This window comes from Ammospiza caudacuta, chromosome 9 (genome assembly GCF_027887145.1).
Source record: "Ammospiza caudacuta isolate bAmmCau1 chromosome 9, bAmmCau1.pri, whole genome shotgun sequence".
Classification (NCBI taxonomy): domain Eukaryota; kingdom Metazoa; phylum Chordata; class Aves; order Passeriformes; family Passerellidae; genus Ammospiza; species Ammospiza caudacuta.
This window is the reverse complement of record NC_080601.1, coordinates 18,857,877-18,884,217: the sequence shown is the minus strand read 5'-3', so window position 1 is coordinate 18,884,217 and position 26,341 is coordinate 18,857,877. Positions and strand designations below refer to the sequence as shown.

Below are 26,341 nucleotides of genomic sequence, written 5' to 3'. Positions count from 1 at the left end.
TTTCATTGTGACCACCTCCCTCGTTCCAATTATACCTTTTGTTTAAGTGACCTGAGGAACAGCCTAAACCAAGCTTTGCTTTCTCTGACCTGTATCTTCAAAATTATTTTCGCTCTGCATTCTTGTACACCTAATTTCAAATGATCTAACTTCAAGTTGTCAATGCCTACAAACTTAGAGAGTAGCATATGAAATCTGCCTTATTATGCTGCTAGATGGACACAAGCAGTACTTGAGTGAAACATCAGCAGCAGAGCTATATCCAGAGCACATTTTGATCATGTAGAAGTCAGGAAAACAGCATCAGTATTCACCACTTTAATTTTTCCAAGATGGAGAATTAAACCTTGCCCTTGCTCTTCTTTTTCCCTGATGTCCAGGACTGATCTTTGTTGAAAGTATTCATAAACTGCAGATTCCAACATGATTCAATCTGTTCTGAAAAAAAGTTGCAAGACTCTTAATTTGGCGCTTTTTTCCTGGTTATTGTTATGGTAATGATGATGAAATAAATATAAGTTTTGTTATTGTAAAATATTTCATGTGTTCTTAACCTGTTCCAGTTTACACAGACATCAGGGAGACTTGTAGCACCAAAATAGGAGAAGTAATAAATGCCAGGCTCTTTTGTGCCACTAAGTGGGCTTAGTGCACAATAAGACACAGGACTGGGACAGAAATCTGTGGGATTTGAGCACAGAGCTGGAGCGTGTGTGGAATAGCTGCGTTCCCGTGGTGTGTTACTTGCTGGGCAGCCTGTTTGTCGGTGTGACCCAGGACCCCCCTCCGAGCTGCAGCAAGCCCCTGGCTGCCAAAACTCTCTGCTATGAGCCTGACCTTCTCCTCTGGTATGTGGGACTGAGCAACACCATATGTGAACGTCAAAAGAGGATAGATTAGGAAGAAAGGACTTCCTAAGATTTTAAACCCTCTAGACTTAACACCGCTTCAGGCGAATGCCAAGCCCGCAGGTGACTCAGAGCAGAGCAGTGGCTACATCTAGTGGCCATGGAAGCTATAGGTCTGAGCTGGCGGGGAACAGCCTGGTCCTCCCTGTGTGCCGCGGACATCCCTGCTGTGCTCTTCGCTGCACATCCTCCTTCCACCGGGTAGGTTTGTTCGGGGGTAGATATCTCCACTAGGCACCTTACTATTTTCTGGTTTTAAACTTCTCTCTAAGATGGGTACTGAAGGCCAGGTTAATCCCTAGGCTGCTCCATAGCTGTTTAGTAATCCTTTGACTTGGCAGGCTCCTGTTCCACCTTTCAAAGTCTGTTTGTCTGGCTCCTTCTGACATGATCTGCTCTGAGAGGAAATGACTCTCACTTGAGAAGGTTGTAGAGGTTAACAGGGAATTTAATTAAGAGCCCTAGATACAGCAACTGTCCTGCAATGTGTCAAACCATCTGGAGTAGCTCATAATCCTACTATGTCAGATTTATTAAGCAAAACAAGATACAGTCCTAATCTGCAGCCTGTGCATCTGTATACTCACTTTTCTGGGATCTATGCTTCTGGTTGGACAGAAGATTAGGTTTGGCATCAGCAAACATTGCCGACCCTTTCTGCATTTTCTCATGGCAAGTCAATCAGAAATATGCTGGATAGTCCTACAACCTACCTGCAGACCGCAAAAGGTAGCCCTCCTTGCAATTAATCTGACAAACATCCACAAAATTATACTTGGACAAATGTCCAGAGCCTGCAGTCTAATCCTACAGCTGATCCCAGAGTCTTTTGCAGTGCTTAGGATGTGCTATCTGTGAGTGAGGTATGTCTGGGAAAGGCAACCTGCTAACACTTGTCCTAAACTGAACACAATGAACCTCTCAGGACCCAGAAACTGAGTAGACTTTAACATGAATTGGGTTAAGTTTAGAGTGAGAATTATATTTGGAGCCTGAGAAAACAATGGGATATATTTGATTTTCTGACTGACTTGTTTTTCTGATATCTTGGCTAATATTAAGTTGAATTGTTCAGTGCAAGTTTCTATTTGGATTTATCAGAGCTGACCAGCTTCCACTGGTACTGGATTTACAAGCAGAGGGTAGGGTTTATGTTGGAACAGGCTGAGGGGCAGTCATGGGGCAGGCCAGCTCAGGCTGGTCCACAAATGTCTTCAACCTGTTAGTGAGTGAGTGTTTTATAATCTGTAGTATCAAAGTTTTGGATCTCACTTAAGTTTTTGCTTCCATGGGGCTTTTTTAATGTATTGAGACTTTAAGTCCAACATAGGTGTTTTTATTGCTGAGAGATCCTATCCTTTTTTGAACTCCTTATATTCTCTTGTCCTTAGCAGTTTCTAGTAGGTAGTGCTAAATACATATGCTGTACAGATAGCAATTCCTTCTGGGTGCCAAGCAAAGAAAATGACAAAATGCCACATGTAAAGTGCATATCACAAGTTTATTTCTCTGCACAAACAAATAGAAAGTGATTGTAAATTGGAAAAAAATAAAAGACAAAACAGAAAAGGAAGAAAGGTATTTCCATAAACAAAGATGCCAGCTCTGTTCATCTGGGCTCTCATCTTTCACCAGACAGAGCACTGCTGCTGGGCTCCTATTTTCACAGCACTGATGGGTCTCTTCTAGGAAAAGGGTTTAGTAGGGGTGCTGGATATTATAGCAGAAAGGGAGCATATTCTTCATGAGGAACAATCTTGCCTCACACTGTGCTCATGTCTGGCATCAGTGACTCCTCATCACACCAGTCTCTTCTGAGATGCTTCCTCCAGGGTGCTGCAGGATTTTGAGGTTATCTCTGGTAAGTGTTCCCATATATGGAGAGGGAAGGGACTGTTACTTCTGAAGCAAAGATAAAACCCCTGAATTGCCAGAGCTGCAATGTGTAGCCTGCAGCATGCTAGAGAGGAGGGATGATAGGCAGTTTTAAATCAGAGCCCATGAAGACATCTTCAAATACTTAACAAGGGAACACTGGGGTTTGGCCTACCACTGCAGCTTATAACTTAGCAGGTGGGAGCTAAAACTTGTCAAACAACTGTTTATGTCTGTGCTTGTTCAACAGCTGAGGAATTAGACATTTGGAGAGGCTCAAGACAAGCTTACATGTTTCTTAAGTATTCCTTGTAACCTCACCTGTGACCTTTTTAACAGGCCAGCCACAGGATTTTCATGAGCAGACATTAGCAGAGCTGCTTAAAGCCAGCAGTAGTTCAGATTTCTTCTTTAAAACTTAACAGATGCATCTCAGTATTATTTCTCATCTCATGCTACTTGCTGCTACAGGCCTTATTTGGGATACACCACGAGCACTGTAGGCCTCATCTGCAACAGCCTCTGCTTCTGCAGATCAGTCCTGTGTCAGCAAAGGATCCAGAAGAGTTTGTGAGGGGCTGAAATCTATTAAACTACTTCAGTTTTGCTTCTAAACATAGCTTTGAAGCAAGGATGTAAGTAAAATGCAGGATTCCCAGCCTCCTGGTTCTTTTCCTTGCTCTTATATTTTATATTCGTTCTCTAGGCAAACACAAACTTTTCATTTCCTGCCCATTACATTATCAGAAATGATGGGGCAAATGCATTTATTCTACTCACTTAGATCATGATATCTAACACTGAATGGTGTTCGGCAATCACTCCTCAGAAGAAATCATTGTCTCCCAGAAATCTGGAGTGGGATCACTAAAATACTAAACCCATGCAATGTCCCTTACATACTGAGGCCAGACTTCTCTATTTTTCCAGTGGCAAAATGAATTTCCTGAGACTTTCAGGCCCTGAGAGCACTTAATTTTAGGGGCCTGAGGGAAAGGGATACTGGAGTAAGATTCAAACTTTATGAGGTTATTTCTTGACTGCAGAATTATGTTGAGCACCCTTCCTCTGGTCCACACAACCCCTCTCTACACCTGAGTTTGGTAATGCTTTCAGCCTGGCCTAGCTTGTCTGTCTAAGGTTAATGGCTTAAATCTCTAGCCAGGGACAGACAACACTCCACAAGATGAGAGACAAAGCTTTTGGAGCACTGCTACTTCTTGACTTCCTTCGTAGAGCTTTCCTAGATGAAATAGAAGATTCCTCCCTCCATGTTTGGGAAGAGTCACAGAGGTTCAGTTTGCACACAGGTTTTTTTTTCTTTCTTTTTTTTTTTTTTTTTTTTTTCTTCTTATTTTGGTTTACTTTTTTATCTTTTTTTAAATTTTGTTTTTGTTTTTTTCCTAGAAATGCTGGCAATGCAATGCAGTACAGGATGAGTGAGAAAGGAATCATCTGAGATAGGTTTTATAGCATGGCTGCTCCCCTTCACTGGAGCTAAATGGATTCTGGTGATCTGAATTAACTCTGGGGTGATGATTTCTTGTAAGATATCCTCTCTGGGGCTTTTCAGGGACACAGTCTCCTCATCAATTCAGGTTGGCTGCTCCTATGTCATACAACCAGATGCAGCATCTCTTCTGCCTCAGCCTCACCTTTGGCCATTAACTCAAGGTATTCCCATGGCTTTTCTTACAATCCTCTCCCACGGTTGATAGTGTGCTAAGTGAGGTGTAAGTTCTGTCCTCCTCTCTTCCCAGCATGCTCATGATATGTTTCAGGACCACCAGGAATGTGCACTGCAAACACAGGTGTGCAAAAAAAGTCCAGCCAGATTGGGAAGGATTCAAAGGCAGAATTGTGAATTACTTCTCCTTTTCTCTCATTCTCTCCCTCTGAAGCTTGTCCAGGGTCAGAGGTGCTGGCTAGGTTTTCCAGCCTTCTTTTTCTTCACAGGAGAGCACACATGAAAAATCTCCAGGTACTCACAGAGAAAGACTTTCAAGCCTCCAAGAAAAAGTGGAGCCCCCAGCTGTCATGAAAAAGCTACACATCATAAGCTCTTGCTGTGCAGAGGAAGGTTGGCTTAGATTTAGTATGAAACAACACTAGCTGCACTGCATACAGACTGCTTCAGACTCATTAGCATTCCTTTTTTTTTTCCCAGAACCTACACTTTGTATATCCAAAGTTTGTGCTCAGTCCAGTCAGGGAATGGCTACTGCTTGAAGCAAAGGAGCATGTCTAATGAGAGGGAGACTTGTCTCAAGGAGAGAGGGCTTTGAGACCCTCATTCTGCCTCCTGTACACATTCCTCTGGGTTTTGCAAAAGGCTGGGCAACCCTGACCCAGAAAGAGGTGGCAAACGCCTTCCCTGCAGCTGGGGCATCTGCTGTGTTTGGAGCCAGATTTCCAGGAGCAATCTTTCTTGGTGTACTTGTGGGATCACACTGGAAAAGTGGCTGCTGGCAAAGGAGCATCACAAGCAGAACGTAAATGGCTGGGGGGTGTGTAAAGCAGAGAATAGATGACATGCACACACACATGCACAGTCCCTACTAAAATGCTGAATTCTTCCTTGGGAAGGCAGTGCTTTCTTCTGAATGCCTGTAGTGTGGAGATGAAGTTGGAGGCTAGCCTGGGACATTCAAGGAATAACCAGTACCAAGTACTGTTTCCCCAGCATCACCAGCAAACTGAACTCTGTATATGTGTATGAGTGCAGATCCTCTGGGATTCTCAGAGCACTGCTGTTTTTACCAAACAGGCCCCACAGTAATACCTAAGTCGTTTCGTATGAAGTTTTACTTGTGACCTTCTGTTTTCCTGACCTTCACTTCCATGCTGAGAATGTCTGTAAAGGCCCTCTGTTTTCCCCTCATCACAAAGCTTTCAGCAAGTTTTATGTCATGACCCATTTCTAATTTAGTCCCACTTCTGTCCTGAACTAAACCAAAAGATCATGAACAAATGCATATTCAGTCCTGTCTCATTTTAAAGCCAACTGTACCTCTTCCCATGCAATCCAACCTTCTACTTACAGCATCCATATCCTGTTCAGTGGGACTGATGCTGCAGGGCCTTTCTTTGTGCCAACCAGACACTCCTGAGCTTGGCTTTGATTTTGTGTATCCTTAAAAATGGATACTTCCTACTGCAGTTCCCACAGGTGGTGATAGCCCCATCAAGTCCCCTCAGAGCTCCTCTTTGACAAACTATTTCCAGATCTGATAGTGGTAATTAGTACCAGCTAGGATGACTCTCTTTTTAGCCCCAGCCCTGGTGACTGGAGGAACAGGCACACATGGGCACTCTTGGGCGCAGCCACACTGCCCACATGTGCATGGGCAAACAGCACTGCTCCCTCTGCTCTCTTGCCTTCTTTCCCATACCCCCACCGAGGGAATTCTGGAAGAAATGTCCCAGGTGAGGCCCCACTTGTCCTTCAACTCCCTGCTGAGTGTTGCTGTGTGCATGTGTGTGTGCACACACAAGTGAACTGGACAGACTGGGAGGATCAGAGAAGAACGGTCTCATGGGAAAGCCACAGCCAGTAAGCCTTTCCATGAAGCATCCCATCTGAGACCAAGGGGAGGCTGGGGAAAGGGGTGGTGCAGAAGGGCAGTAATTTTTTGAGGTTTTTTTTCTTCATTTTGTGTCACTCATCCCAATGTACTGAGCTGACATGAAAGACAAAACAAGCACTATCTCTGTGGGGCCACAGACAGGATGGGAGGGGTGCCTGCCTCAGTGATGGCCAAAACTTGGCCTCCACACATTGGCCTGCATGCCTGTTCTTGCTGCAGAGAATTTGGGCCTGGCCACCTGAAACCGAGAGGCAGAGGCTGAGTTTGGAGGAGGTCCCTGTCCCACCTGTCCAGGCTCTGGGGAGCTCTGATATGGCTTAGGGGAGGGGCTGAGCTCCACCTGGAAGGGTGCTGGTGTAGCAGGGGCAGAAGAGGCCATTTCTGTTCTCCATAATGGCTCATCCAGCGTGGTGGCTGAGCGGGGCATAAGCACAGTGGGTGCCAGGCTGCTGGAGGCTGGCATGGGAGCCGGAGTGGAGAAGCGACGAATCTCCTGGGTCTTGGCTATTTTCACAGGGACCTGCTTGGCTGCCACGAAGGATGAGCTAGCCTGTGGGGTTGGCTGACCAGGAGTAGTCTGAGTGCTGGGGCTTGGGGGATCCCCAAAACAGAACATGGCTGACTTCAATTGATAGGGCTGGTGGCGCATTAAATCAATGACCTTGATGCCTGATTTCTGGCCAGGTGCCTTTTTCACTTTGCTCTCTGCTTTGCTAGCCTGAGATTTGCTGGCTGCCAGAGGATAGAAAGGGGAATGCATTGGGTTGTAAGCTATTGGAGGGGGAGCCCGGATGTTGGGTGAATATTTCCAGCATGAGGGTAGAGAAGGGGATGGAGAGGGGGTCCTGGGCTTGGACTCTGGCTTCGGTGTTGTTTCCACCACATATTTGTCCATGCGGCTCTGGCGTTTGGCAAAGAGCTCTGCCCCCTTGCCTTTAAGCTGAGGCATGTCCTGGGCCCCATTGACCAATCCAGCATCTTGCTGAGGCTTGGGGGCCACCGGAGGTGGGGTCTTGAACTTGCGGCCTGAGGACTGCATGAAGTTGCAGGCCTCAGCACCCAGGCTGAGGAAGTCCTCCTCAGGCCCAGACTCAAAGCCTGCCGCAGGGTGGTCACCCTTTGGCTTCTCATCCAGGTTCTGCACCAGAGACAGGAGCTCAGGGTTGGGTGAATTCTTCTTCTTCTCCTCAATCTTACTGAACATGGGTTTCTTGTTGCCCCGTCGGCGAGCCTCCTGCAGGATGCCTGTGCGGGGAGCTGGCACAGCAATCCTCTGCTCCCTGGAGGTTAAGGGCTCTGAAGGAGGTCGTGGCGTTGCTGGAGTTATGGCAGGAGAAGGCTGTTTTGGCACAGGGGAGCTGCTTCTCATGTGCTGTGATGGTGCTGCACTAATATACAATGAAGAAGAGGCTGTTCCAGGGACTCGTGGCTGGGATGCTGCGGAGGCCACATCACCTCCTGGCTTTGAGGGAGTTGACAGAAAGATAGAGGTGGTGGATGTCCGGGCAGTGTTGGCAGAAGGCTTGACCTCTGAAGTGCTTCCTCCCCCTTTTGGCTGTGACTCCAGGGGTGATGTTGGTCTTCCTGGTGCAGGAATATACAGAGATGTGGAGGAGCTGACTGGACCACGCTGTGTTGGCACTGGGGCATTGGCAGGTGTTCCTGGAACCAGAGGTGAGAAAGGGGGAACCACTGTGCTTTGCCCACCCAGACTTTCAGTGGGTTTTTTGGGTGCAGGTGGCCTAAAAATGACAGAGGATGTTGCTGGACACTGACCAGAAAAGCCAGGAGTAAAGGGCCGTGCAGACCTGTTGAACATGCTTGTTGAACTTGCAGAGAAGGGGTCGGGGGTGCTTGGGGGAGGAGGGAAGAAAGTGGGGCTGGGGGCAGTCAGGAGCTGAGTGGGGACAGTGGCTGGCTGCTTGCTGGGCACTTGCACAGCCTCCAGGTGGATGCTGAGGGGCACGTTGTCTGCCTTCTGTGGCACAGGCATATCTCCGTTCACTGTGCCCTGCTTTGGCTGGGCAGCTGGGGCAAGCTCTGGGCTCTTCTGCACTGGAGTTTTCTCAACTGTGTACTTCCCAGCCCGTTCCCTCTGCTGCTCAAATAATCGTGCTCCTTTACCTGAAGCTTCACTCAAACCTTTTTGCTTCTCTTCCTTCTGTTCAGAGTCAGATTTGGACTTTTCAATGTCTAGGTAAGTGTTGTCCCAGTCTGAGTGATTAGTTAGGCTTCGGGCATCAGAGAAACCTTCCTCATCAAATTCAGATTCACTGGCTGGAAAAACTCCGTCTTCCTCCTCGTAGGAGCGGTCTTCATCCACACTGCCAAAGCTCACCAATGTATACTTCTTAGCCCTCTGCCTGCGTTTCTTAAACATCAGCACCCCCTTGGAGTGGGGGTTGGGTGCATCTGTCAGCAGGGATGCAATGGTTCTGCACTTGGTTTTGGCTTCTTTCACATTCTTCTCCTGGATGCTTTCGTGGCGGTGGAGCTCTGAAAGAGATAGAAAGAGGCACTCTGAGAGGTCAGAAAAGGTTGGGTGGGCAAAGGTGGACAGTGAAATGGCTATAGGTGCTCCAGTGAACATAAGAGGAAACACAGCCCTTGCTCTTTTTTTTCATTCCACTTTTGCTGGTTATATAAACTGTCTTTATAAACTGTGTCTTTGTAACTGTTGGTAGAAAATCAGGAGCAGTTTTCTCTTTCCTGCAAACAGTAGAAGTCAATGCAGGTGTGGGGAGGGAACTCCTCCCACTCCGATGGCCAGTCTAAGTTTACTCATCAGACCTAGGATTTCCTATTTCTAAAGCATGTGAACAGGAGTCCCAGACGTTTTTACAGTGCTTTGCTTGCTTGTGGAAATTTTTACCATTTATTTTTCACCCTGAAGGTGGAGCCCTGCTTTCTGTAGATGTTCCTTCTACCATACAGAGGATTGCACGTGTGCAAAAGGAGGGGTGCTCTGCAGGCACAGCAGGGCTGCTCCTAATCTAAGCCCTGCAATGTCAGCTCCAGTCAGTGTGGTGCAGCAGCATTGTGTGTAGGGCTGTTTGCTGCTCTGCAGCAGCCCTGCCACTGCAGGAGGCAAAGGAAGAATTATTTCATTCTGGCTGCAGTCTCTTCCCTGTGCCCCATGCCTGGCAAGGAAGAAGAGTACTTGCTCCTGAGCAAGAATCCCAGATCCCCACAAGTGATCAGCCAGACCAGAAGGAAATCCACTTAGACAGGCTTGCTTGGAAAAGACACCACCTGTTGGGACAATGGCATAAAAGTGTGGGATAATAATTTTCCACCTGCTCTGTGGTCAGTAAAGCCCCAGGGAGGAACACTGTATCCTCTGTCTTTGTGTGCAGGGAAAGCAGGTGGTGAACAGGATTCAATAGTAAAACCAGGCTTGTCTGCCAGTGAAAGTATGGACATGCCTTGAATCACTGCTGAAGTGACAGAAGTCAACATTAGCCTTGCACAGAAAAAAAGCCCCACATATCTAAACCACAGACTAATTTGTGATGTCTTTCATTTCACCCTTTTCCATTGCCTGTTTCCCAGCATGGTAGTACAGATGAAACAACCATCCACTGTACATATCTCATAATTTGTCAAAAAAACACCTTGTCCAGCCCTGACATTCCCAAGAGAGACGTAATAAATTCTGCTGTGCTGAAGGGAGAGGAGAGGAGAGGAGAGGAAAGGAGAGGAGAGGAGAGGAGAGGAGAGGAGAGGAGAGGAGAGGAGAGGAGAGGAGAGGAGAGGAGAGGAGAGGAGAGGAGAGGAGAGGAGAGGAGAGGAGAGGAGAGGAGAGGAGAGGAGAGGAGAGGAGAGGAGAGGAGAGGAGAGGAGAGGAGAGGAGAGGAGAGGAGAGGAGAGGAGAGGAGAGGAGAGGAGAGGAGAGGAGAGGAGAGGAGAGGAGAGGAGAGGAGAGGAGAGGAGAGGAGAGGAGAGGAGAGGAGAGGAGAGGAGAGGTGCAAGGCAGTGCTGAGGGATGGTGTTAGCTCAAGAGATGATGGAAGCTGCTCAGTCCTCTCAGTATCTCACTTCTGATCAATTCATCACAAAGCATTCATTCAATGTGAACCTGTTAATGTCAGAGTCGCCTGCAGTGAGGGACAGGGAGCTTAGTTAAGAAGTTTACTGGTTTTCCTGAGGGCTGCAGTCTCCCAAAACCTTTCCAGTCTACACAATTGTGGCACCATCATTCCATACTGCATCAGTGTAACCACAGCAGAAAGAGCTTCCCTTTCCCACCCCATGCTGAAAATAAAGTGTTGATTTGCAAAGCTCTATCCTTCCAGGAAGCTCTCAAAGTCTGTAGCCATTCCATAGCACATGCTGCTGCTTTGGGACTTCAGCAAGGGCAATTCTGTGGTTTGAGATCACTTCATGTGGATGCACAGTCCATTCCTCTCCTTTGCACCCAGAACTAGAAACAGGAAAAGCAATGCTGAAATGGCTCATTATTTGTACTTGCATTTGCAAAGTGAAGGCTCTTTGCAAAACTTTCCTTACAGAATAACTCTACCTTGCTGAACCAAGACTGAAGTAGTGTCCAGGTTTGTGTGTAGATTTAGTGTTCTTCAGGGCAGTCACAGACTTGCCCTCAAAGACCTGCTCTCCATGGTAGAAGCAAGCTACAGTCCCCGAAGGTCTGCCCACTTCATTTACAGATCTGCATGCCTGTGTCTCTAGGGGTTGTTGACGATGGAGAAATAAGGGAAGTTGTTACAAACAACTTACTAAAAGCTATACCTCACCTGGTGGTATTTTGCTTCTAAAGTTACAAGGAGAAAGAGCAGTACCACAGAGCCTTAGTCAAGTGCAGAATATGTAAGCTCTGGCCTGAGTGACTCACAGGAGGATTTCTAGCATCAGGAGCTACCAGACAGGGAGCAACACCATTCAAAGTGATGTCTGCACAGCCCTTTCTGCCAGCAGACTACCATGGAAGTGCCAACTCTAAACTTTGGGCTAGCAAATACTGCCAGAGAAAATGTAACAAAAGATGGTCTTTAACTCCACCAGCCTGTAGTCCTAGCTCAGCATTAGGATTCATGTACAACTTCCCTAGAAAGTTGCTCTGAACTGTCCTGTGCTCTGAAGGAGCTGGCAAATAGGGCCCTCTGGGACCTGCTTCTCACCTCCCTCTTTTCTTCTTCCTAACTTTCTCCTCATCAAAGGCTAAAGCACACAACTAATTACACCAGTCCTCCCAACAGAAAAATGGTCATGCTATCCAAGCTACAATCTTCCACAACATCTTCCTAAGACGACTTATAGAAGTTAAAGAGCAAGAATGAAATCAGAATGGGCAAAAGAATGGGGTAAGGAGAGTAGACTAAAAAAAGCAGAGGAAAGGAAAGAAGAAAGGAAGAAGAGAGAAGAGAAGAGAAGAGAAGAGAAGAGAAGAGAAGAGAAGAGAAGAGAAGAGAAGAGAAGAGAAGAGAAGAGAAGAGAAGAGAAGAGAAAAAAGAAAAAGAAAAGAAAAGAAAAGAAAAGAAAAGAAAAGAAAAGAAAAGAAAAGAAAAGAAAAGAAAAGAAAAGAAAAGAAAAGAAAAGAAAAGAAAAGAAAAGAAAAGAAAAAAGGATTTGTACCTGCATAAGGCTGATCCAAGCTTGAGAAAGTAGAGTCCAGACCTGGAGACCTGGGCATGTCACAAAGCCCGTTTAATTCACAACTCCCCATAAACAGAAAGAGAGGCAATGAGAGACAAGCAAAGCAAAGCTCTTCTGGAGCAGAACCAAAACTCTGAGATGTCCAAGCTCTTTGCTATCAGTCCACAGGCCTTTTAAAGCCTCTCTTTTGTCTCGTAGGCTTTGCTGCTGAAAGCCATGAGGTCACTTTGTCTATTTTTGTCTTCATAGCTTCATCACTGAATAGTGTGATGGACATTGTCACCTGGCACTTAAACTTACTCTTTCCCACTCCCTGTACTCCCTGTAAGGAGAAACTCCTATTTTTTATTTTAAAATAAGAAAATATACTCTATATTATCACAGCTTCTATGGTGTAAGCTTCAGGTTAGAAAGGTGCAGGCTTCAAGTTAGTGTTACCAATGCCTCAACGTCCAGCATTTCTGTGTCAAAGAGCCCCTCCGAGAGATACAACTAACACAGTGTGCCTGTCCAACATGCAGAGGCAGAAGAAACCTGCACAGGAGGAAAATAAGTTCCCTTGCCTGAAACTCTCAGAGAGCACTCAGCTCAAGGTTAAGAGGAAGAAAAGAGAGAGCAGGAGCTTTCCTGTGTATATCAATTTTCTTCCATGTCTGAGGAGAACCAGTCCACAGTTCAGATTTCTGTTGTGTACACAACTGAGGAACATTTAACAGAGGAGCATTGGGATTCTGGATGTCTGCAGTGAAGTTGTTTAGCTGAATTAAAACAGCAGAGGCTGTTACCTACACTGAAAGCATGGTTGTGCCCAGGGAGGGTGACAGAGAATTTGGAAACCAGGGAGTGCTGTTTTGGCAGCACCATTCAGAGCTCCAGCACAGGAGACTGAGAGGTCTTGAAAGATGAGATGCTGATAGTGAGGACTGTGGTAGGTGGGAAGGAAGGGAATAGATGGTGCTGGGAAGTCTGTAGATCTCAGCAGTTGTGGCCTGCTCAGCATCTCTTCACATTTTGTCTAGGTCCTGTCTTACCACTCCTTTCTGTAATCCAGCAAGAGCTCCTGAGAGACAACCCCAGAGCCGTGGCCAAGGGACACCCTCCCATGACTCTCCCTCCAGCAGCCCCAGCCTTAGCAATTCTGTAGCCTTGGCAGACAATCTCCAGTATTAGAGAGACTGGAAAAATGAAGGTCTGACCATGTATGCTGAAATCCAGCAGCCATCACTGCACACCAAGAAGACAGCTCTCACAAGGCAACACTGCTGTAGTGACAAGACCTGTCATGTGTCATACAGAGGCTCTTAGTGCAAGAGCAATGAAAGTGGTTCTTCTTCAAGCCTCTTCTTTGATGAATATTTACACATATAGGGATATATGTATATATATGTGTCTTTGGGGAAACCTTTTATTATTGATACATACCACTGGAATGAAAATACAGCTCAGTTTCTTGTAAGAACATTCAAATGGAATAGATAAAAGAGTAAAAGGAAGGGTTATAAAACTCTGATAAATTCTGTTGGTGTAGTGAATAATTTCTATAGAAAACTTTTTGTTACCTTCTAAAGCACTTATTTCATGTACACACTGAATTCTGTTGGAAAAAATCCACAAAAAGGAAAAATTCTATTAAGCAAAGCCTATGGAAGTTTTCCTCTTAACTAAGTTTCACTGAAGTGAAATTATTTTTGTTACCTAATTACAGTAAAGAGAAGTATAAAAAGTACAAATCTTTCCAAGATCAGACCTTATTAAAAGAAAGCCTTTTAATGCCCAGGAAAGCTACTGAACAAGCAGGCTTACATGAGGTCAGATACTGTTCATGTTCTCTAGGAAACAAAAACCAGGAAATTTTATTACCAAGACCGAATTCTAGAAAAGCCATTACTATAGAAAATAAGGTACTCTGCTAGTTCTAAAGAGCCTGTTCCTCTGTGATGAAATACTACTTGTCAACTGCTTTTTTCATATGAGGTCACCTCGAATTTTGTTCTTCCAGCTATTTATGTTAGACAAGGTCATTTTTCCATGGCTAATGTTGCAAATATCTCAGTAAGTCATTAGAGGCTACAGACATCTCATACTTTACATACCTGAAGTCCTTTCAAAATAAGATTTGGATGGGTTATATTGACCTTCTAAGTATTTCCCTTGAAAGTTTCAACCTTTAAAGCTTTGATCAGTATTTAAATTGCAAACAGTTAAGCAGAGGAGTATATATTCTTTTCCCTTAAAGTAAAGCTAAAACTCTTGGGATAGGAAATATTTGTCATTCTTGGATATTTTCACACTTCCATCACATAACCTGTGCATAATATAAAACACAGATATGGTTTCAGCTCCAATTTAGGATGCTACAGACAAATGCTACAGTCCTACTCAAGTCTGCAACACTTTAGCATGTATCTGAGGTTATAGAGTTAAAATACTTGTCAAACCAGCGTTTCTTCTTAAATGGCTAATGATTTTAAATGTGCCACTGAGACACTGCCCCACTGCAAAGTACTGGTTTTGGAAAAACAGAAAGAAACAGGCTGTTCTGAAGGTAAGTTAACAGCCCATGGAAAAAAAACATGCCCATTCATTTTGTAGATCTTCGAGCATTTTTAGCCATACTGCTGTTGGAGAGCTCTGTTAGGCAGAGAGGGTGTAGAGACATCACTGTGCATGGCTGCAATATCTTAGTCTCATGGTATCCTGCTGGAGACTTGAGCAGCTTTTTCATTCAAAAAATCTCTCAGCTGGGTGACAGTTTGCCCTTCTTTCTGAGCTGGATGGAAATATAAGTGCAAAAGTGCAAAGGGTAGCACACATGGCCAGTTTTTCTGTGCTAACAGATCACACCTGGGCCCTGCATATTCCCTACATAGCCCTCTCCCAAAGGAGAACTTTCTTTTGCCAGGACAGCACCTGTTTAATGCACTAGTGAATCTGTCTTTTGCAGTTTTAGCCCAATTTCCTCTGAAAGGTTTATTCAGTCAATGCTGCACGTCTTTTGATCTTACCCATTTCATGCTAATAGTGTTTGAGTCCATTTGCTAATTTTAAGAGTCTGAAGTCACAAAGATACAATGCTCCTTCAAGTTTACATGGAAATAGGAGGCTCAGCAGAGGAGAGACCCCACCATAGGAAGCGAGAAGCCTGAGTTCAGTCTTAATTTGGCATCAAAAACTGGTAAGAAAACACACACACACAAAAGCTTTCTCATTTTGAATGTGAGAGACAGATGTCAGACAGATTTGCATTTACTAGACATGAGAGAATGAGGTATCAAATACAAAACATAAATTAAAAGGATGCCAGGATCTGCTAAGTCTGCTGCTGACAAAATTGATGTCTGACAGCAGGATACCACTGACTGATCACTCCTTTTGTCTTTCAGTCTATCCAACATCTACTCCAGTAATACTGACAAGTATATGCTCACCATCTCACTATGTGGACTTGATTAATCCACTTGCCAGATAGTCTCATTAACCAGTTGATTTTAGTCATTTTTTGCAACTGTTCAAGCTCCTGCCACATTAAAAATTCTAGCCTTTCATGAGACACTGTATATCTTCCATGTGTTACGTCATCTGCCAATTAATACACAGCAATCTCCACTGAATCCCCATGACACCACTGAAAATGGTATTATTGCTATTTCTTGTTACTGCTCACTAGGTACAAAACCCAAGAGAAACAAGCCACATTTACAAAGCTTCACTAGCAGGGATTAGCATCTGAAAAAAGCAGATAGGAAGACAATAGTGCTGTACCTGAGAACACTTTTGAGCTCCTCAGTCCAGGTAACCCCCACACACCTGGGTCTCTCTGGGAAGAAAAACCAGAGAAACGCTGCAAGGTGTCTCAGCTCCGTTCCAGATGTGAATAACAGCAGTTTGGGGGCTGTGGTGTGCCCCACAGTACATGCTGCTCGTTCCGTCTAGGTGCAGCCAGAGGATACGATCCACTGACAGAAGAGAAGAGGGTTGGGATTTTTTATCATCTGTCTCCTTGCCAGTCATTTAACATTGAGGTGGAGAGGACCTTTGATTGACGTTAGTGTTTAAAGCTCTGTGGGTGAAAATATAGAGGTAGTCCTGTTGGATTCAGAAGGCCAGTGAAACACTACTACCAACTTAGCCAGTTAGCTCATCTGACATCATGAGCCATTAATAGTGATGTTTTCTGTTCTATTCTTAGCCAATTGTGTGGTCACCTTACAGTACTCCTATCTCATCCATATTTCTCTCGTTGGAAAAGTCATGTGGAACTGTATCAAGTATCTTATAGAAGCCAGCATATACTGTGTTCATGTTATTCCTTCAACCTGAAGTCTTATCTTACTGAGCAGGTCAAAGACTCTTTCTACTTTTTGTTAGTCCATGTTGATTTTGTTTTCTGCAAAAATGCACCAAAAAATCACTTCATGCACTTAATTGAAGCTAAATAATTGTTTTTTTCTTATTGTCACAGTCTACGTCTGCTAGAAGGATATATTCTTCTCATTATTCCAAGGTACTTGGCAAGGACTGAGGACCATTCTGATACAAGTTTCATTAATTCCTTTCATTTGACCTCTACAGAGAAGCTGACTGAGCCTTGCTCTTTCAGTATAGTCAGTGTATCAAGATATGCTGAATCTACTCACCCCCATTTCTGCTCCTGTGTCTTTCTGCAAAGAGTGAGATTCTTAGTTAATGTAAGTGCTAGATACTAATGACAATAAAGCTTTACACATTTCCCAGCAAACTGATGTCCCTTCCTATGATGGGTTTAAGAGAAACTGAAGAACAATTAGCCAGGTATTGGCCAGGTTGACAGTTTTCTCCTTCCTAACTATAATTTTCTCTCACTTCTCTTGAATAATGCCTGTTGTTTAATCACTCCTTGTCAAAGTCCTTTTATGCCTCACCCTTTTATGCCTCTCCCTCATCCATCAATATCACTTTGTCTCAAAAATATTTCAGTATTGTCCCTGAGCAGACTTGTCCCTATCTTGTCAGAAAGCTTGTCCAATATTACTTTCAGAACTGATGGAAACAACTGGATGGGGAAAGGATTCCTGTTGTCTTTTTGCATTACAAATTCTTTCAACTAATATGTCAAAACCCTGGAATCTAAAACTATCAGCTTGATTAAGACAGTCTGTGGGGTTATATGTATAGCTGTTTCAGTGTGATTATTGCTCTAATAATCTTTGTGATCTGAGCTATTGGCAAAATTTTGATTTAATACCATTGTTCCCCATCAGCCTTACACATCCTAAGTCAGAGTAGAAGTGCATGTGCAAGGCCAGGCTATGTTAACATATGAGACAACAGAGTCTGAAAAAATCACTAACTGGGGCTCTGCAAGGACCATGCAAATGTAGCTTGGAAGCAAACTCTGACACTGCTTCACAAGCAGCAGGATGATGAATGACCTCTGATCGTGTCTGAGGAACTGTGACCCAGAGTCAGAGTCCCTGTGCTGACAATAATATCATAGAAGTAATGTCTGAGTAACTGATTGTTTAAAAAAAGGTGCTTCAAATGGTATCTCATACAGTAGAAGTACTAGGACAAATGAGAGTATACACCTTTTCATTTCAGGAATCACATCATTTTCCTCCATACATCTTCAAATGCTAAAGATCTTTCCCCTCCCAGAGAGTATTATCTGCAGCTAGATTTATCTTGAGTTAACACATGTTAAATTTGTGTCTCTGTCAGGCTCTGGGGCAGCAGGATTGCAGTGAGGTGCAAAGGTTGAGCAGAGCAGAGCTCTATCAGCTTTACTTCCAGTGCTGCAACCCACAACATCTTCATTGAAATGCTGGACAAGAGTGATGCCTGAGGGAACGGTCCTGGAGGTCTCCAGTAAGAATACCTGAGGAAGATGGCAAATTACTTGTGACAATTATGAGATGACTCAAGAAAGAATGAAAAATTCATCCACCCTAGCTAAGACAGACAACAGTAGTTTATAATCTGGGTTCTGCCCCATTAATATATCAGCCTGAAAATACTACCTCCGCTTTCCATAGAAGGACATCAACTGAAGGAATAAGATTAAATGTCATACTCAAGCCTAAAGGTGGAGAAATGGAGAGAAAGAGCTCTAGATGCCTGGTGTTTATCTCTCTGTAGTCTTTAATAAATGCCTTCCAAGTGGCAGAGAATTCACACATGAATGACAGTTACTAAGTGGGGTCTCTTAAACAAACACATACAACTAGACCGCTACTGCAGTGTATGGAAACTGATTTCCCAAGCAGAAGCAATTTCCAGTTTCATGCATGCTGAAATGAGATCACTCCCTCCATCTGTGGTTCAACCATGGAAGCTGTTGTCCTTGTTTCCTAAATGGCTGGCTGCTCATTGAGTGGCAAGGGCCAAGGATGATTCAGCATGGCTTCATAATGCTAGGAACAGACTTCTGTAAGATCAATAGTTCAGGAATTAATTTTAATATCCTGGTCTAAGCAGAATGCTTTTCTATTTTACTTTAAGGCATGTAGGATGTAGTAGTAGTAGGCTATTATCCTAAACCTACTGGTGTCCTAGACTGCAGTGAATGCCAAAACCAGTGAGTCACACAACTGTGATCATTAGAGTTACAACTGTCAGAGCTGAAAGCCAAATAGAAAATGTGGTGCAATAACTTCAAACTGCCATTCAGATACTTCATCTTGCTCACAGCCCCTGTGGCCTATACCAGTTGTAACAGGCTGAGAGATGGCTTGCTGCACTCACCCTCTCTGCAGAGAAATGTGACTGCAGTCACTCTCAGAAGAGGTAATCTCTATGACCTGCTGATGAATAGGCCACTTATTTATAAGCAACCTATCTTTTCAAGTGATGCTGCTGTACATCCGCTTTAAACAAGAAGGATTTCCTTTTCTGATATGGAATGAGTAACTTTGATGACTCTGCACAGGCAGCCAGGCCCATATAAAGCAGAGGAGGAAATTTCCCCACCCAGTTTTCCCTCCTTCCTCTACCATACATGGAGAGGCTCTTGAATCCTAGGAACTAAAAATAGTTCAGCAGATAAGTTTAAATTAAGATATTTTGAAGCACTTCTTTCACTGACACAGTGTGATAGCAAGTTAGGAATAGATTGCTGTCCTGGTATGTCTGTCCTATTTCCAGTTGTGGAAAAGGCTGAGCCTTTTGTCCTGTGAGATGATTTACAATGGGGCTGAAAATACAGTGCACCCCAGAGAGCACAAGTGGCTGAGAAGAAGCCACCCTGGCTACAGATGGATCCCAAGCCTCCAAAGGTGGGGTGAGAAGAGAAGGACACTGCAGAACCTATGAGAAACCAAAGAACCTCACCTGCAATTACTTGTGACAACTATAGGCTGATTCTCCCTGCCACAAGCTCCCACTTTCCCCCTGAAACTGATGTAGATTTTTAAATTTGTATTTTCTGTCTAGAGATAGGAAGTAAAGAACAAAGCTACAGAAAACCCAAGAGCTGACAGCAGTAGCAGTGTTACTGAGATCCTTCAGGGCAACAGAGCAGTGAAGAATGTCAGTTGCTACTCTTGGTGATGTGCAAAAGAATTATTATGTATCTCTGTTCTTTTTCAGGGATTTCAGTTATTTATATAGAGGTTTGATGTTTCTAAATACTCATCTAGAAATAATGTACCCTCAATTCTGTTTGCTTGAGGTGCAGGGAGAAGTGGGAAAAGGAGACAGTTTCTGGAGCTTAAAAATGACAGTGAAAAGTTAGAAAGAATTAAAACAAAGGACAAGAGAAATACCCCCAAAATTGAAGTAAACATCAGAGCAGATATGAGAAAGTAGTACATTCTAGGAAGAAAGGATAAGGAACCACCTGGGGGTCAGTCCCAACAAAACAATTTTTCACATTCTTATGGTGCAGTAGTGGGAGCTGAAGAAGGCTGTGGCAAGGCAAGGAGGGTGTATTAGCAGATGCACTGGTAATACATTTAACTAGTGCTTCAAAAGGCAGCCATCTGCATAGGTATTCACAGTGGCTCTCAAATGTTTCCTGCCTATATATCGATACTTAGGCTCTCCCCAACTGGTAGTCCAAGTCACTTCCTGGAGCTAACTCAGGTTTTAAAACTCTGCCTGACTTTTAAACCATTATTTCACATTCCTGTTTAGCAAAACCCAGGAGTGTCTGTGTCCCAGAGTAGGGTACTGTGGTGTGGATATTGCTGAGGAAAGGCAGAGGAACAGAACTTTAAATGCTGCTGTCTCCGTGGGAGCCTAGAGCAGCTGTAGGAGCTGGAGCAATGCTAGCCCAGACATCCTCACCAAGGCTGCACCTTTCTGGCAAGAGATGCTCTACCATGTACCCCCATGCCAGTCCAAGCAGCCTCCCATGGAGCCAGGGCAGCTCAGCAGTCCCCCATCCTCCAGCTGTGTTTATACCTGTGTTTATTCCAGGTATAGGTGTTCTTTAGCTCTGCTCACCACATAATGAACACCTTCCATCCCTCTTCCTTATTTGCTTGCTTCCCTCACAGTCACTGGCCGCTGAACTGGACTTCTGGTTTAATGGCTGCTGTGCTCCAGCATGATCAGGATGTAGAATTTTGCTTTCTCATTTACTGATAAGGTCCCTAACACAAGAAAACATCCTGTGAGTTACCATCCCTGGCAGAGTAACTCCTACAGAAGGACACCCTTGGCCAAACATAAACCAAAAAGAGGGTGAGCAGTGAAGGAGTGATAGGAGAATTAAAATATTACCTCAGTCTGCAGTGCTTCTGGGAACCCTAACTCCAGCTGGCAATATTATTGCATCATCTCCTGCCATGGGATATTATCTTGCCATCAGAAATGCTCTGAATTAAACACATAGTTTTTCTGGGATCCCTCTGTACTGATGCAGTCCATGGAAATAAGTCTTGATGTAAAGCGATTGCTCTTATACTGCTAGGACTATCGGGTGGCAGGGAGCAGCTGAACATGCCTTTCTCAACATTCACCTCATGCTTGGACATCATTCAAAGGGGGAAAAATAGCTTCATCTTTAGGGAGGCTGAGATTGCTGATTTCTTTCCTGTCCTAAGGAAAATGAGAGCTAAAGACTAGGAAGAAGTGGAACAAGGCACCAGGTCAGGTGCAGTGCCCAGCAGAGCAAGACATAAGGGACCCAGCTGAGCCTCCCCTTGTAACACTGGAAAGAGCAGCAGGACAGTGCCCTGTCTGAAGGAAACACCTAGGTTTGAAAGTTACCTCTACAGGAGTCCTTAGGCAGAACAGATAAAAGAATATTTAGCCCAAGGATAAAACAGAGGTTTAGAAATTGCCTTGCAGTCTTATCTGTCCTGGGTAAAATGTCTAGCATTTGAAGCAGGGATCAGAAGTTAGAATCCACATGTCTTCTTTCTGATTCAGTCTAGTAACTTTTCTGTGCCTCTTTTCCATTCTGTCACTTTTTTTTAAGTCACTTTTTTAAAACTTTATTTCCAGGCTCACAGAAATGTAATGAGTTATAGTACACTGAGGTACATATATGAAGATAAATTTAAGCTTACCTTGTTTTTAATACAACTAGATAGATCACAACTGTGAAATCAGATAACACTTTGTTCTGCCCTCATATTTGTGCTTGAAATACTCTATGTGTATCAGAAATCAGGAAAGATATTCACAATCAAGGTCACTTCATGTCCATCACCCATATACTACACTACATTTTTCAGTACTTTATTCCACATGGAAAGGTCCTGACTATCAGGGATGGCACTACAAGGAACTGTTTCAAGCTAATTTACCGACTCCTGCCTGTCCCTGCTGGCAACCCTCCACTGCCAACACCTAAAAAATGATAAATTCTACCTGAACTCACCAGCTGCTGCCAGCCAGACATGAGCATCCTTGCTGGAGTGAGTGCCTGCAGGGAAAGCTGATGTAGATGAGTCTCTCCCTGCGCTGGACAGGGTGAGAGAAATAAATCTGTTTCTGACAAGACTCTTTTGCAGCTATGCTGTCTACAAATGATCTGTCATCCTCCTTAGTTGTGTAATACTGCATGCCTGTGTGTCCATGGAGAGCTGAAGTGAACAGAAGGCTCCTTGGGGGCCTCTTGAAATAAGTGTTCTGTGCTTAACACACAGGTAGCTAAGGGGCAAACTCAGCTGCCATAAGATCTCTGGAAAGTCAGGGAAATTTAACCTCCAAGATATTTCCTGACACCATCATGTCACCCGAGTCTTCTTAGCCCAAAGTGTTGAAGAAACCAGTGACATCCATCCTTTTTCCAGCACATAGAGGTACTAGAGCACATCTGGTTGAATGGCTGCAGCCTCTGTGAGCGACTCCCAGACCCCTGACTCCAGACTCTTTACCTTATCTATTTCTTAGGATGCCTTGGGTGAGGAATACCCCAGGGCCAAAGTTACCTTATCTATTTCTTAGGATGCCTTGAGTGAGGAATACCCCAGGGCCAGAGCTGCAGCAGGAAGCCCTGGTCTCTGCAGGGCTGATTTGACTCCTTTGTAAGCCAGAGGAGCTAACCCACCTGGCATTTGCAGGAATCAGGCTTTTGGAAGGAGCACCCAGCACAAGGAAAAGGCATGGGTGAATGGCTGTTTAGGGGACTTACTGGCCTGCTTGGCTTTCTCAGTATAAGTGGTGGTCAGGTCTTCATCAATCGGGTGTTCCACCGGCCCCACCATGGGGATGAGGTGGCGCTCCGCTCGGATGGCCTTGGTGGCGTGCGGCAGGAGCATGGCCTCTGGGGAAGGCTCCCGCCCCTCTGCTGACGGCGGCCGCAGCTGTCCCTCGCTGTCCGAGAACGGAGTGTCCGTGCGGCTGCCAGGCAGGCACACAATCTCCCTCTTGGCCACCCCGCTGGAGCCGGCGGGCTCGGCTCCCCCCTGTGCCGCAGCGTCGGGCATGCTCTCGTAGCCGCTCTGCTCGGACAGGGACACCTCGTCCTGAGGCGCGTCCGCCCTGCCGCTGGTGCTGTCCGGCGGGGAGCGCGGGCTCCTCCTGCGAGCGCGGCGCTGCTTCTCCTGCGCCACGTTGTCAGCGTCGCTGTCGGTCTCACCATAGTAGGCCTCGCTGTCCGGTGGGGACGTGAGGCTCTCCAGGTGCCTCTGTGACCTCCATGGCTGCGAGGGCTGAGTGGTGGCTGGGGCTGCTGCTGCTTCAGAGCTGAGTAACTGTGCTGAGGGGCTGGGCGCGGATGGTGGAGAGACCACTCGCTGCCCTGGAGAAGGGGAGCGCTGGAGCCACGGGCCAGTCTGGTCCCCACCAACTATCCTGTGCGGAGAAGGAAAAGTGGTGAGTGAGGTTTGGTTTGTGCAGTTAAACTGGAAGGAAACCCTAGAGTGAGAGAGGGCTATGGCCTGGGACATACAGATGTTATAGGACAGTGTTACAGGTGTTTTTCAGGTGGTACAGACACCTGAGGTGTAGATGCCAAGGACAGACTTATCCCTGACATCAGCTATGTGCTCTTATTCTCATTTTCTGCTTCACAGCTCTATGGAAACCAGGTGTTAAACATTCAAAAATCAGAATGCCCTAAAACCATAAAAAATCTACCAAGCTTAATCAGCTCCCCAGGCATTTCTCCTGGAGAGCTGAATTCCTGCATAGCAAGCATTCCCCAGGACAGTGAGACCAACCCTTCAGCCTGCAGCTTGTCAGCAGAGAACGGCTGGTGCTCAGCTATCACTGCACTCCAGCTGCTCCTGCAGCTGAGACTGTGTCAGATCTGCAGATCTGGCACCCCCAAACTGCTTTAGTTCAGACTGGGATCTCAAGAAGTCAGTGCTATTTGTTTGCTCTGATCTCTACGTGGGAGTAAATAGCAAATACTTAGGATATAAAGGCCCAAGCCTTGGGGATAGGACTATGGTATCTGGCGGTAGGAGACCACTCTAATATTTAGCCTGCTCACTGTGGGACTGCTTCACAAACTGTCAGTACCCGGGTTTTGACAACCATATGCAGTCATGCTGGCCAGCCCAATCCATGGTGGCATTTGCCTTTGGTTTAGACATAGCAATTTCAAGCCTCTAAGACATCTGGAGGGATGACTGGAGTAGGTGCCAGACAGACTGAGGCAGTTAACCCTGCTACTGGCTTCCAGAGGGAAGGAGAATTGGCTGAGCTGACAGAAAAAGAGCCCAGTCTATCTTCCCTGTCCTCAAGAGTGAGTCTGGATTTCCACAGCAGTTTGACTCCAGCCTACACAGACGGAGCTGGGAATTTGTTATTTCTCTTGTCAGACTCACCAGGGCTTATAAGAGCTATAAAGGAGTCCTAAGTATTTGCCTTCTGAACATGCATACCATGAAGCCAGGCAGACAGCATTGCCTCTGTAAAGCTGTGCAACTCATGACTTGGATCCCAAGTCTAAACTATGAAAAATTTTAATTTATGTCAAATGCAAACTTTTTGGAAGCTAAGGGTGGGAGAATTTCTCTGGCAGTTTATTTTTTAATACTATTTGCCATTATGAAATCTCACTGGGGAGCAACCTCAACATTCCACAAGTGAAACAGAACAGTCCCTCCTCTTCTTTAAACACTTGATCAGGTAACTGAGAAGCATAACTGCTTGTAGGCCAGTTTCTCTTGTTCTGATTGTCAGGTCAATGTCTCTCCCTCTTTTTCTGAAATACACACACTCCAGAGTCATCCAGCTACCTCTCCTTTCTGAACAGGAATGATTGGTGTTTTCTCTGAGAATGTAAAGATGAAGTAGGAATAGACATGTGATCAAGAAAACAACATTTGATGATTTCTCCACTACTCCAAATGAAACCAACTGATTTCATTATTTCCAAACCATTCAGTGTTGGCTCCATCCAGAGGATGCAAGAAGCCTGCCTTTGTCACTGTTAATTCAAAGTGTGCTGATCTTGACTGATTAAAATTTGCCCAGGCACCTGTTTGCTGCAGATAGGCTCCAATGGTGTGAGATAAGGCCTTGGCAGGGGACCAGGAGCTATTCTGGACACCTTGTATAGAACTTATCCATGCCTCTTACTCACAGTTAGGGTATAGAGTGAGCACATCAGAAGGCACCACCACTTTTTCTGAAACCAAGGGGAAGATCCTCCATGCTCAGGCTTTCCTTCTCTGAGCACTGCCCACCTCTGCTCCTGCTTTACGAATGACAGCAACCAGCGTGGCTGTCCCTTCCCACTGCTCACAGTGCTCTCTCTGTCTTTTCAGGACTGCAGAAGATCACATCTCCCAGCCTCCTTCACCAGGGCCTGATTTTCTGAGGGTGACTTCTGTTTAGGCAGTAGTGTGGACTAGCTAGGACCTCACCCAGCTTTGCTGCCTTCACCTTTATAGGATTACTCATTTATAGCTTGGGCTGCATCCAGCATGCACTGACGCACTGCGTTAACTTAGCACAGGGAGGACAGGGAACATTACTGGGACTATTTTTTGTCCATAAATTTGAGCTTCATCTCCAGTATTCCCCTGAACTAGATATTTCTTCCCATGAAAAAGGGACCTAGCCACACACCTCTCATCTTTGTAGGAGTCAGTATACAGACTGTTGGACTACAACAGCCCACTGTAAGACAGGACAAAACATTGAGATGTCAACATCTTAGCCAGGTTAGGGCATGGGTAAGTCCTCCTAGTACACCTTGCAGTATGGTGAAACCAAAGGCTTCCTGCCTGCCTTGTTTCTGCTGGGTGTGGACAGCTGGTGTACTGGATGAAAGCACCCTACTGCCTGCACTGTCACAGCACTGGCACTTGGGAGCAGGTTACCTTTTCACACGGATGTTGAGCATGCCATTGGAGGAATCGATGATCTGCATGGCATTAGCATGGGACAGGCCAGCACATGACTTCCCATTGATAGATACCAGAACATCATTTTCCCACAGGCCTCCACGGCACGCTTTGCTTCTCTTTCGAATCTGAAAAAGCAGGAGAGAGGATAAGGATGAAGGGAAGAACAGCAGCTATTTAGTGCAGTTGCTGGCCCTTCTATTGCTTCATTTCTCAGAGAATAAAATAAGCTCTAAGACTTACTGTGCTGACAGGTTGGAGTGGATGAGCCCTGGCTATGCCTTTTGGTCTCTGTATCCCTGTTAATTCCAAGAATCACTCTACTGAGCATAGGCCTAACCTGCTCACCAACCCTGTTCAAGTTCTTTAGTGTAGATGAAAGATTCAAAAATATCTACATGCTCTTCTCCTCTTGTTCCCTGTCTCCTAAGTTGGTTAGGGAGTCTGTGTTTCAGAGAAGGAACAGACTATGCCTGCACATGTCCATGTGTCCTTTTGCATGCCTCTACTGTACTTCCTTGGTATGATCCCTGACTCATGCAGAGCCTCTGCAAGTACCATCCTCAGGGAAGCTGACACTGGGGAGAGGTGGCAGTTCTGAGGCATATTCTGGTGTGAAGCATTC

General features: G+C 45.3%; 1 protein-coding gene across 1 annotated transcript in view; it reads right to left on the bottom strand.

Moving 5' to 3' along the window:
* Positions 1-2,408: 2,408 nt before the first annotated feature.
* The window catches only part of SYNPO2L (synaptopodin 2 like), a 35,454-nt gene continuing 11,521 nt past the window's right edge, over positions 2,409-26,341 (bottom strand). The window contains exons 2-4 of the mRNA XM_058810291.1: positions 25,693-25,844; positions 22,548-23,209; positions 2,409-8,866 (exon numbers count right to left, since the gene is read on the bottom strand). Of these exons, the coding sequence (XP_058666274.1) occupies positions 6,531-8,866; positions 22,548-23,209; positions 25,693-25,844 (3,150 nt within the window). The 3' untranslated portion in view covers positions 2,409-6,530. The remainder of the gene's footprint in view (positions 8,867-22,547; positions 23,210-25,692; positions 25,845-26,341) is intronic.